At 41.4% G+C, this 13,243-nt stretch overlaps 1 protein-coding gene across 1 annotated transcript in view; it reads left to right on the plus strand.

Moving 5' to 3' along the window:
* Window positions 1-13,243, plus strand: part of LOC128645216 (protein mono-ADP-ribosyltransferase PARP14-like) — a 279,860-nt gene that overhangs the window by 128,480 nt on the left and 138,137 nt on the right. Inside the window, exons 11-12 of the mRNA XM_053698040.1 lie at window positions 2,555-2,704; window positions 10,040-10,102. Of these exons, the coding sequence (XP_053554015.1) occupies window positions 2,555-2,704; window positions 10,040-10,102 (213 nt within the window). The remainder of the gene's footprint in view (window positions 1-2,554; window positions 2,705-10,039; window positions 10,103-13,243) is intronic.

Consider the following 13,243-nt stretch of genomic DNA (forward strand, 5'->3'; position numbering starts at 1 on the left):
CACAAAAGACAGGGGGGAGAGAGGAGAGAGAGAGAGAGAGAGAGGAGAGGGGGGAGAGAGAGTAGGGGGAGAGAAAGGGGGGGGGAGAGGGGGGAGAGAGGGGGGACAGAGAAAGAGGAGGGGGGGGAGAGAGAGAGAGAGGAGGGGGGAGAGAGAGAGGAGGGGGGAGAGAGAGGAGGGGGGAGAGAGAGAGAGGAGGGGGGGAGAGAGGGAGAGAGAGGAGGGGGGGGAGAGAGAGGAGGGGGGGGGGAGAGAGGATGGGGGAGAGAGAGAGAGGAGGGGGGAGAGAGAGGAGGGGGGAGAGAGAGAGGAGGGGGGGAGAGAGAGAGAGAGAGAGGAGGGTGGAGAGAGAGAGGAGGGGGGGAGAGAGAGAGAGAGAGAGAGAGGAGGGTGGAGAGAGAGAGGAGGGGGGACAGAGAGGGGGAGGGAGAGAGAGGAGGGGGGGGAGAGAGAGAGGGGAGGGAGAGAGAGAGAGAGGAGGGTGGGAGAGAGAGAGGGGAGGGAAAGAGAGAGGGGGGAGAGAGAGAGGGGGGAGTGAGAGCTCAAAAGAGAGGGGGAGAGAGAGCGCAAAAGAGATGGGGGAGAGAGAGAGAGCAAAAGAGAGGGGGGAGAGAGCATGAAGAGAGGGGGGAGAGAGTGCAAAATAGAGGTGGAGAGAGAGAGCACAAAAGAGAGGGGGAGAGAGAGAGCGCAAAAGAGAGGGGGGAGAGAGAGAGAGCACAAAAGAGAAGGGGGGAGAGAGCAAAAGAGAGGGGGGAGAGAGAGCAAAAGAGAGGGGGGAGAGAGCACAAAAGAGAGGGGGAGAGAGAGCGCAAAAGAGAGGGGAGAGAGCGCAAAAGAGAGGGGGGAGAGAGAGAGCAAAAGAGGGGGAGAGAGAGCACTAAAGAGAGGGGGGAGAGAGAGAGAGAGGGTAGAGAGAGAGGGGGAGAGAGAGAGAGAGAGAGAGAGAGGAGGGGAGAGAGAGAGGAGGGGAGAGAGAGAGGAGGGGAGAGAGAGAGGAGAGGGGGGGAGAGAGAGAGCTTAAAAGGGAGGGGGAGAGTGAGCGCAAAAGAGATGGAGGAGAGAGAGAGCTCAAAAGAGAGGGGGGAGAGAGAGCGCAAAAGAGATGGGGGAGAGAGAGAGCTCAAAAGAGAGGGGGAGAGAGAGCGCAAAAGAGATGGGGGAGAGAGTGCAAGGGGTGGGACCGCTGTACTGCAAAAAAATGGCCCGTGTGAACGGCTTTAGGACTAGTAACAAAATAAACAGTTATCTTATAGTGTCACATGTAAAGCAACGGACTGGGGAGCAACTGTTTCTTATGTGCCCAGCACCCAGCCCTTATTTCACCACTTATGTTAGCCGGAACGGCAACTGAACTTTCTGACAGGTTCTAACATGCCTTAGTGAGTCACTTCAATATCAGTTATAAAACTCAGATTACATTTATCTGTGACTTTAAATATATAAGTGAGAAATTAGATAATTATTTAAAAAGTACCAGAAACTGATCTTGTTAACTTCACACTCAGCTCACCACAGTCTTTTTCCTGCACTGCACTTCCCGCTCTCTGCCTGAAATCTGCCTCTCTCTCCTACCGCCCCTTCCTCTCTCATCATCATGTTCCTTGCGCTGGCTGGGACAATACAGAATGTGACTAGCCCAGAGGGAGGGGGAGGGAGAATGGAGGGTGGGAGCAGGCAAAGTAATTCATGAGTCACATCATTTTTAAATGTTTTTTTTTAAACGATACAAAGTAATAACAATAATATTATTATTATAATGCAGCATGCAGCAGCAGCTGTGGGAGTGGTTTTGCTTTCGCTAAGCCTGCTAGGTTGAGAGGAGGCACACAGTCAGGGTGTATCTGCAAATAATGTCCTCCTAACTTTTTGACTGTAAATAAATAGCGCTGATGCAGTTTTGTTCTGTGCATATTTTTAAACGAATGTGTGCTCTCTTGAGAACAAGCGCTAGCCGGCCCTGACTGCAGGAACCATTGAATAAACAGTTGTCTGTTTAAAAAAAAAAACACGGACAGTTTTTTTCTACAAATTTTTTAGGACATCTGGTGTCACCCCCTGGAGGGTGTCACCCCCTGGAGGGTGTCACCCTGGTGCGGTCCGCAACCCCCGAACCCCCCTTTTGACGCCACTGGCTTTGGTAAATAATCCCACATGTAATGGCTTGTGAACTTGCACCAAAATTTATGCTTACCTGATAAATGTCTTTATTTTATGAGAGTCCATGAAACCCACCCTTATATTTCCATAACAGTTTGTTGCAATACCAGGTCGCACTTCTCTTACCCTGCTTTTCCTTTCCTACTTTCTTAATTTTTCCTTTCTCTTGGCCATATGTATGACTCCTCCTGTTGGACTTTAATCCCACATGTGATGGCTTGTGGACGCTCACCTTCATGAAAGAAATTTAATTATTAGGTAAGCATAAATTTTGTCCTCCAAATACATTTTGCATACTATCATTATCGCCCCCCCCCCCAATAAAATGCAATTATAATAAGAGAACCCGAAACATTCTCCTGCTTCAATGACAAATATCCACTCTTTCTTGCAGCTTTTTTTGGAATAGTTACAACAACAGCTCTAGGAGTGCATGAAATGAAAATTGGGTCAGTTACCTTTCAAGTGAAAACTGGAGACATAACCAAAGAAGATAGCGATGTTATTGTTAATTCATCAAATGGGGACTTTACTCTGCAGCAAGGTAAGAGAATTAAACCTGAATTTCCAGTGCTAATGTGTAAGTATATGAGCCCCCCGAACAAATAAACGAGCAAACAAATGCATACAACACAAGTGTTGAGCTTACTGCAGGTGGGAAAGACTTCAGATATACAGTTTTACACTATTCAGTAATATTCTGTAAACTTTTGTTCTTGACAATCCTAAAATAATATATTTAAAAAAGATATTTTTGTGCTGCTGCTGGCTTCTAACTACTTTAACTTTATTTAAGTTTAAGATACCATTAAGCTACCATTCATAAACACCTGGGGGCCGAATTTTCATTGATAATGAGGATCATGTCTGCTGCACAACGATAAATGCTGACAGCATACGCTCTCTGCATTTATCATTGCACCAGCAGTTCTTGTGAACTGTTGGTGCAATGCCGCCCCCTGCAGATTTGCGGCCAATCGGCCGTTAGCAGGGGGTGTCAATCAACCCGATCATATTCGATCGGGTTGATTTCTGGCGATGTCTGTCCGCCGCTTCAGAGCAGGCAGACAGGTTATAGAGCAGCGGTCTTCATAACCTGTGTTTCCGGCGAGCCTGAAGGCTCGCCAGAAACACAGGGCATCAAGTTCCATACGGAGCTTGATAAATATGCCCCATAATATTGTCAAAATTTGGCAGAACTGAACAACCTCATGAACTAAACTTGGGTGTAATGAAATAAAAAATAAATGAAGTGACAAACAATTTGTCTAAAACAAATGTTTTGTCCAGGCACATGTCTATTACATAATAGAAGTATTACCAGTTGTTACAGGGAGACTGTGCTCAAACAATTAATATCATGCATATGAAAGTTCAGCATTAAACATGTTGAATGACACGTGCAATGAACATGTATTAATATATGTATTAATGTACTTTTAAGTGGCAATAAGCTGCATGATGTATTTTTTTAAATTCAGTTAATGGTCTAATAATATCCACATCTTGTTCATTTGCCAGTATTGCAAGTATCGTGTTGACAAAGTGAAGGATATTTCTTTCATATAGGTGGCAAGAATCCATGAGCCCTGACATATGGGATATACATACCTACCAAGAGGAGGCAAAGTTTCCCAAACCTCAAAAGCCTTTAAATACCCCTCCCACTTCACTTATACCTCAGTTTAAAACTTTGCCTCCTTAGGAGGTGGTTGAAGCATAATGTGCTTGTTTTCTTCAGTAAAAGGCACTTCTGAGCATATTGAACCCCGGTTCCCCTCAGAGTACAGTGTTTGTCAGAGGGAAGTAAAGGGAGTACTGCCTCATGTCACCATGTTATCACCTCATGGTAAATCTTTCCATGGGCTCTCTGTACATTCAGTCGCAGGGATTCATCTTCTGTCTCCCTTTACAGATCAACTTTATACCCCTATTCCATTACCACTGCTGATATGTTTCAGTACTGGTTTGGCTTTCTGCTATGAATGGATGGATGTCTTGAGGTAAGTATATTTCTTTTTCTAAGACACTCTCAGATATGGATTGGGCACTTTTGGTTAAGTTTTTCCTATGTATATATAAATATATATATATATACTCATTTAAATATATTATTTCATCATAGCGCTATGTTTGCATCATTTTTTGTTTTTAGGATTTAATCAATGTTTAATATTTTTAACTCTCTTAATTCCATACCAACTTTTGCACTAAAGTTGTTAGACCATTATATACTCTAGATTTTCTTTTTTGATCTTTTTTTGTAATTTTAGTCTTTTATTTTTTTTGCATTCTTTTTATAGGCAATTTTTTCCAATTTCCTCAAAAGCTTGCTAAAAATTTTTTTTTTGCTTTTTTGTTTGCCATAATGGATCAGCCTAAACCCATCCCTGAAGTTACCATAGGAATTAAGCTGCCTGAACACGTTTCTACCAAAGCTAAGTGTGCTTATTGGAAAAAAAACTGAAGTAGTTTCTTCAGCTCATTTATGTTTTGATTTTTTTATCACATTCTGACAATGGGGTCCTATCTATCAAGCTCCGAATGGAGATTGAGGGCCCGTGTTTCTGGTGAGTCTTCAGACTCGCCAGAAACGCAAGTTATGGAGCAGCAGTCTAAAGACTGCTGCTCCATAACCCTGTCCACCTGCTCTGAGCAGGCAGACAGAAATCGCCACAATTCAACCTGATCTAGTACGATCGGGTTGATTGACACCACCCTGCTGGCGGCCCATTGGCCACAAGTCTGCAGGGGGCGGCGTTGTACCAGCAGCTCTTGTGAGCTGCTGGTGCAATGCTGAATACGGAGAGCGTATTGCTCTCCGCATTCAGCAAGGTCTTGCAGACCTGATCCGCACTGTCGGATCAGGTCCGACAGACATTTGTAAAATAGGCCTCAATGTTCCTTGTGTACAAATGCATCTAGTGCTTTTCCCTCTCAGTCTAATGCAGAAGGCGTACCCACAGCAATGAAAGATTTTATTGCTGCCGCCACTGAGAGGGCCCTGACTGCTATACCTTCTTCAAATAAATTTAAAAGGTCAGCAAATGTTTTACCTGCTTTTAGTAATTTATGTGCTGACTGACAGAATACTGAAATATCTTCCAATGATGGGGATTCCTCTGTTTCTGATGATCTTACATCAGACACAGAGATTGATAAATCTTCCTTTTTATTTAAAATTGAACATATTGGTTCTCTTTTAAATTAAGTTTTATTCACTTTAGGGATTGAAGAAAGTAATCCTTCTGATGATAAACCCTGTAATCATTTAAATTCAGTGTATAAAACTGTTGTCAATCTCGCTGAGTTTTTTCCTATTCCTGATGCTATGCTGTCTCTGATATAGTTGCTAAAGAATGGTGTAAACCGGGTACTTCTTTTAACCCTTCTTTTAGGTTTAAAAGATTATATCCTTTACCTATTGCTAATTCAGAGCTTTGGGAAACAGTCCCCAAAGTTGATGGGGCCATTTCCACTCTTGCCAAACGTACTACTATTCCTTTGGAAGACAGTACTTCTTTTAGATAGGAAACTTGAGCGTTATCTTAGAAGGGCATAATTACATACTGATTACATTCTTCGACAAGCTATTTCTAATGCTGATGTAGCTGCGGCATCAACCTTTTGGTTATCTAGCCTTGCACAGCCGTTATCTTCAGATCCTGAATGTTCCAACATTCTTCTTTTACTTCAACATGCAAATAATTGTATTTGCGATGCAGTATTTGATATCATGAAAATGAACATTAAAACTATGTCTTGAGTTATTCTTACCAGAAGAGCTTTATGGCTTAAATAATGGAATGTTGATATAGGGGCGTATTTATCAAAGCGTCAACTAAAAATACGCTTGAATCCCATGTCGTATTTGTCGCAAGATTGATCCGCCGTAGTTATCAAAGCACCAAGATTGTCAAATGTTGAAATTTGTGACGTAATATACACTCCCGCGATCTCAATCCGACACAGATTGATACTTGCGTCATTACAGATGTTTCGAATTCAGATTCAACCCTTTTCCAAATCTATCAAACATTTAACAGGTATGCTCATGTCTATTCTGATGCAGCGTACCTAGTTTTCAATCCGCCATCCTTGTGGCCGCGGATGCCATAGAAATCAATGGGAGTCTCAAAAACACAGAAAGCTTATGTTCAATGCTGCAAGAGAATGAAGCATATTACATAATAAAAGTAAATTAGAAACTCTATTAAAATTGTATACCCTTTCTAAATCAAACAATATTATTGCTCCACATTTGGTGCAGTAGTAGATATAGGGATAAAAATAAAAAATACATTACTACTCATGGATTATGTTACAAATTTGTTTCTCATTACAAAGCAAGGGGACAATATTATTTCTCCAAATTTGTTGAAAAGTTTTGCCCCAAAATTGTTGCACTTATAGATATAGAGATAAAATGAAATAAATACACAACATAATATAGCTAACTTCCTTTTTATTTTTTTTGTAGTATAAAGAATATTAATACCTCTCTCTCATCCTCTCTTCAGTCAGTCTGAAGTATCGGATATTCCCCTATGTTGAATTCATTTGGCAATCCACTGCCGCAAATCAGCAGCATGTTCCAGTGCAATCATCTCAGGCTGTGTGTATAAGATTGTGTATAAGGCTGTGTGTATAGTCCCCTCCAGGGACTCTCAGGCAACGGCTTGTGTCACACGTGAGCCGCAACACAGCACAGCTTCCAGACGGTCGGGCCAGACCGAGTTGTGCTGCAGCTAGATTTAAAGGTAACTTTTTCTCTACACCAGGATCTACCTCAGTGTGCCTCCATCCTCAGCATCGGAAGTCTGTTCACTCTCTAAGGGACTCATGACTTCGTCATAAGGAAATTTAGGTACCGTTATTAAGTTCTGGATTGGAACATTCCATGTATTATTAGTTGTGTATCCTGCTATCAGTGATTGGACAATAGCACATAGAAGTATACTCTTACACTGACTTTATTACTTCAGCTTATATGTTTACTAACTAAAACCTGAGCTACAACCTACATGCGAAAAGCATACTGTTACACTGACTTTATTAATTTAGCTTATAAACTTGCTAACTAACCTGAGCTACAACCTGCTTGCTTAACCTAATTTGTACCTGCTTGAAGTTTACTACTATAACCTCCTGCCTACTCTGCATGCTTCTAAATGTTTCCTGCCTTTGTTCTCTGGCCAAAATTACTCTAAGTATTGTTTATTATTGGTCCTCCTGTATTAATCTGTGGTAATGGCTCTGTGTGGAGTTGTATCCATTAGTGTTAACCCTCAGTTCTATGAGCATAACAGGGTTCAATTTATCAATGTACTGAACCCGCCTGTTGGAGTGAGACTGAGTGGTAATATAAAATATCTGGATTATACCTGATACCTTGACACATGATTACTCTTGGCATTCTTTTAGAATTCCTAGGATCCTTTAGTTTCTTCAGGATGGTTTGGATAAAGGTTTGTCTGCCAGTACTTTGAAAGGACAAATCTCTGCTCATCTTCTAGATATTCATTGTTTTGTTCAGGCTTTAATTCCAATTAAACCTGTTATTAAACCAATTTCCCCTCCCTAGAGTCTAATTAAGGATTTTGCAGGCTCCTCCTTTTGAGCATTTGCATTCTTTGAACATTAAACTACTTTCTTGAAATGTGTTTTTTCTTTTGGCTATCTCTTCTGCTAGAAGAGTTTCTGAATTGTCTGCTCTCTCTTGTGAGTCTCTTATCTGATTTTCCATCAAGAAAAAGCTGTTTTGCAGACATCATTCAAATTTTTACCTAAGGTTGTTAATTCTAACAACATAAATAGGGGAATTATTGTTCCTTCCTTGTGTCCTAATCCAAAAAATGCTTCAGAAAGAACCTTGCATTCTTTAGATGTTGTTAGAACACTAAAATATAATGTGGACGCTAATAAAGATTTCAGACTTCTAGGGGCCTATTTATCAAAGGTCTGGCGGAACTGATTCGACAGTGCGAATCAGGTCCGCCAGACCTCGCTAAATGTGGAGAGCAATTCGTTCTCTGTATTAAGCATTGCACCAGCAGCTCTTATGAGCTGCTGGTGCAACGCCGCCCCCTGCAGATTCACGGCCAATCGTTCGCCAGCAGGGGGGTGTCAATCAACCCGATCGTACTCGATCGGGTTGATTTGTGGCGATCTCTGTCCGCTTGCTCAGAGCAGGCGGACAGGGTTATGGAGCAGCGGTCTTCAGACCGCTGCTCCATAACTTGTGTTTCTGGCGAATCTGAAGGCTCGCCAGAAACACGGGCCTTCAAGCTCTATTCAGAGCTTGATAAATGGGCCTCCTAGTCTGTTTGTTATTTTTTCTGGTTCTAAGAAAAGGTCAGAGGGCCTCTGCTATTTCTTTAGCCTCTTGGTTAAAACTTTTGATTCATAAGCTTTATTTGGAGGCGGGTCAGTCTCCGCCTCAGAGAATTACAGCTCATTCTTTTAGATCGATTGCCACATCTTGGGCTTTTAAGAATGAGGCTTCAATTGATCAAATTTTCAAAGTGGCCACTTGGTCTTCTCTGCATACCTTTACTAAATTTTACCATTTTGTTGTTTTTGCCTCATCAGAAGAAGCTTTTGGTAGAAAGGTCCTTCAGGCAGTTGTATCAGTTTGATAATGGTGCCTATATTTGAGTTTTTGTCATAAAAGATATTATTTTGGGTTTTGGATTTATTTTCTCAGCGTAAAAAAGGCTGTTTTTTATTTTATCCCTCCCTTTCCTGTTGCTCGTGGACTTCCACATCTTGAGTATATTATATCCCATATGTAACAGTTTGTGGACTCTCATCACCTATATGAAAGAAAACATAATTTATGTAAAACTTACCTGATAAATTAATTTATTTCATGGTGATGAGCGTCCACGAGGGCCCACCCATTTAAGAGTTATTTATTTTAAGCACATCTTATTTCCTCTTATTTCTATATTTTAAGCTCATCTTATTTAAGATTTGGGAAACTTTTCCTTCTCCTGGTAGGAATGTATATCCCATACGTAACAGCTCGTGGACCCTCGCCACCATGAAAGAAATTAATTTATCAGTTTTACATAAATTATGTTTTTCAAACTCTGTTTACCTTTATCCCTCATGCCTCAGGCTTTGTAACCTTTAACACAACAATGTCCCCAACCTTTTTAAATGTGGCCTTACACTGGATTTTTTTTGTCAACTATAGGACCATTTAAAACATTTTGGAAATTATATTACTATCATCTCTTTAAACAAAGTTCAAATGTACTATTTTTAAGAAAGATAAGTGAGACATATTTGCTTACCCAAACCTAGAAATAAATACATTTGATATATGGATTTAGAAAATATCAAATCTGATTGAGCACACAGAATCGTTTTCCAGTTTAGACAAGAGGATGTCTCCACACATGATGATACAGATATATCTTTTTAATGTTTAGCAATACTGAATTTGAATAGCCACTACAGGATTTTTGTTGTATTACTTTGTTATGAGGGACTTAGATTACAGTATTTCAATCCATGAGAAAACAATTTTTAGAAAAGGGTTTTGGACTTTTCCTCATCCTCTTCTACTTGGTATATGTTGCATTTAAATATCTATTTTGGTGTCTTTTGTGAGCTGCACAAACTGAATGTCATTTTGTAAAGAGATCATTAAGCAAATACAGAGAAAAGCTTCCAAACCAGATGCAAAAATAATATTACTGTAGAAATGTAAAATCTGTAATTTAATACTATATGATAGTGCATCATAACCCATTGCATTTTGTTATTACTTCTGCTAAGAGTATTTATATTTCATGGGGAGCAACACGTTTACTACTAAATGGGCGCAGTGCAATAATAAATCCAACCTTTCTTGTGTTGTTATATATAGGTGTTTCCAAGGCTATATTACAAGCAGCCGGAGAGAATGTTGTCTTGGAATGCATACTTAATGGTAAGATGGTGGCTGTCTTATTTACTATTACCTAAAGGTACAAAATACCACAATGATATTGCACAGAAAATGGGGTCTATTTATATATGTGTGGACAGACATGATCCGCTATAGCGAACCATGTCCGCTGCACATCTTGTGAACTGCTGGTTCAATACCGCCCCCTGCAGATTCGTGGCCAATCGGCCGCTAGCAGGGGGTGTCAATCAGCCCGATTGTTTATGGTCGGGCGGATTGCTATACGCCGCCACAGAGGCGGCGTATGAGTTTAGGAGCAGCGGTCAAGACCGCTGCTTCTTAACTCCTGTTTCCGGGGAGCCTGAAGGTTCGCGCAGAAACAACGGGAACAGGGGCCATTCAACCCTTGTTAAATAGACCCCTAAGAGTGAAAAAGTTAACCTGTTCATTTGGACATCATTTTGTGTTTTATACATTTTATATATCATATACACGTTTCCAAAATTCAGTGCATATTTTACATACATATCTAATACTGTTTATTTTTAATAACAGCCCATACATTCCACCATGTACATTAAACCCTAATGGAGGAAAGTATGGAAATAGATGGATTGTATAGACCAGCCCTACTGACAAAATCATGGGCCAAAATAAATAAATAAACTATATATAAGTTGAGGATATCAATTATAATATGTATGCATATTTTCAAATATTTTAGTGTTTCTCCAATGGTGAGAATTGTTCAGATATACAATTTATATTTCTAAATAAACAATATAGGGCCACATTATGAGTGGCGTGCTAACAGTTGCGCTTGAGCAATAGCGGATGTATCGCAGCTGTTTGCGCTCGTTGGAAGGAGTGCTCATGTTACAAGTTGAAAGTAAGGGGTAGATTTATCATAGTGCGAGCGGACATGATACAATGTAGCGTATCATGTCCGCTGCACATCGATAAATGCAGACAGCATACATTGTAGGCATTTATCATTGCACCAGCAGTTCTTGTGAACTGCTTGTGCAATGCCGCCCCCTACAGATTCGCGGCCAATTGGCCGCTAGCAGGGGGTGTCAATCAGCCTGATCATATTCGATCGGGTTGACTTCTGTCTGCGGCCTCAGAGAAGGCTTGCGCCGTAACAGGGGCCACAAGCTCCATATGGACGTCCTACACCTGACGGTTCCTTGCATCCGTGCGGTTTCTTCTCTAAGAAATTGTCTCCAGCGGAGTGCAATTATGAAATTGGCGACAGGGAATTACTGGCCATAATTTTGGCACTCAAGGAATGGAGGCATCTTCCCGAGGGTACTAGCGTACCAGTGCTCATTCTTACTGACCATAAGAATTTAACTTGTCTATCTGAAGCAAGTTGTTGTGGGGAGGGTACTGTTAGGTTTTTTTTCCCTGCTTTGTTTGCCATGTGCTGCTGGTAGCCATTTTACTCACCTTTCTTGCTGACTCTGGTACATAGTGTGTGATGCTGCTCATTTCCTGCATGCCCTTTTATGGCCAGACTGGTGTACATCATCCATGTGAGACAGGTTGCAGTTTCAGAATTGTGATGTCATCACTTATTATTTAAAGGGCCTCTGTTCAGTATGCTTTGCCCTTGCGTTGTCTCAGACCTGTTTGTGAGTTCCTGTGTATTACCTGGCTGTCTGACGTCCCTCCTGGTTCCTGATCCCTGGCTTGTTCCTGACTCTGCTGTTCTCCTTGTTCCTGATTCCGGCTCGTCTGACTATTCGCTTTGGCTCCTTACTAGGCTCGTCTGACTACCAGCTCTGGCGTTGACTCCTGGCTTGTTATTTGACTTGTGGACTTTTATTATTTTTTGCTATTAATAAACGTGTGATTATTTTTGCACTTCTCGTCTCAGTCTGATTCCTAGCACGCTGACAGTATCTATGCAGTGCCAAACGGTTGAAAACTTATCAAGCAAGATCGGCCCTCTTCTTTTCCCGTTTGGATTTACAAATCACCTATCAATCCGGATCAAAAAACGGGAAAGGCAGACGCTTTAACATGTGTATGTATGCCTCTGGAGCTAACCCTATATCTAATAATCAAGAGATATTTTATGGCCTCCCGTCGGTTTCTCATCAAGGAGATCCGACAAGACAGTGAAGCAGCTCATTTACCTCTTAATCATGGTCTTCATTATGACCAAAATTGTATATATTTCCCTGCTAGCCCTCATATACCCATCATGCAACATCATGATGATAATCCTATGTTCAGTCATAGAGGGATTCACAACACCATTGAACTTATTCAACGTCAGTTTTGGTGGCATTCCCTATCCTCTAATGTTCGATCTTTCATCATCACTAGTACAGTTTGTGCCCAAAATAAACATTCTACCTTAAAACCTACAACCCATCCCTGGCGAGATATTAGTATGGACTTTATAGTTGCATTACCCCTGTCCTATGGATGCAAGACTATTATGGTTGTAGTTGACCGCTGTACAAAAATGGAACATTGCATTCCTGTTGCAGGATTACCTACTGCTCAGCGCACTGCAAAACTATTCATTCAGCATGTGTTCTGTCTACATGGATTTCCAAGGTCTATCGTCTCTGATAGAGGTTCTCTATCCTGATTTTGGACCCAGTTCTGTCACAGTCTTCATTTTACTCGTTATCTGTCTTCTGCTTACCATCCCCAAACTAACGGACAAACCGAACGGACCAACCAGACCCTCGAGCAATAGCTCTGCTGCTATTCATCCCACCTACAGGATGATTGGGTAGAACATTTACCTCTGGCTGAATATGCATACAATAACCAAAGACACTCATCTACTGGATTAAGCCCCTTCTATGCCAACTACGGGTACCATCTACCATCTTTTCCTGATCTCCTATCTCTTATTTCTGTACCTGACGTGTTTCACCAATTACGCAATCTTAGAGCCCTGCTCCACAACCTTAATCAGCAGCTCACCAACATCCAACAGCAACAACAGACTCAGACCGATCGCAAATGCAAACCTCCTCCTACATACAAAGTAGGTGACAAAGTTTGGTTAGCTACCCGACATCTTCGTTTGGCCTGTTCTACCAAAAAACTTGGACCTAGTTTTATTGGCCCTTTTGCCGTTAACAAGGTGATCAATGATGTTGCTGTTCGGCTAGAACTTCCCGACACTCTCAAGATACATCCTGTATTTCATGT

Source organism: Bombina bombina, chromosome 1, assembly GCF_027579735.1.
Source record: "Bombina bombina isolate aBomBom1 chromosome 1, aBomBom1.pri, whole genome shotgun sequence".
NCBI lineage: Eukaryota > Metazoa > Chordata > Amphibia > Anura > Bombinatoridae > Bombina > Bombina bombina.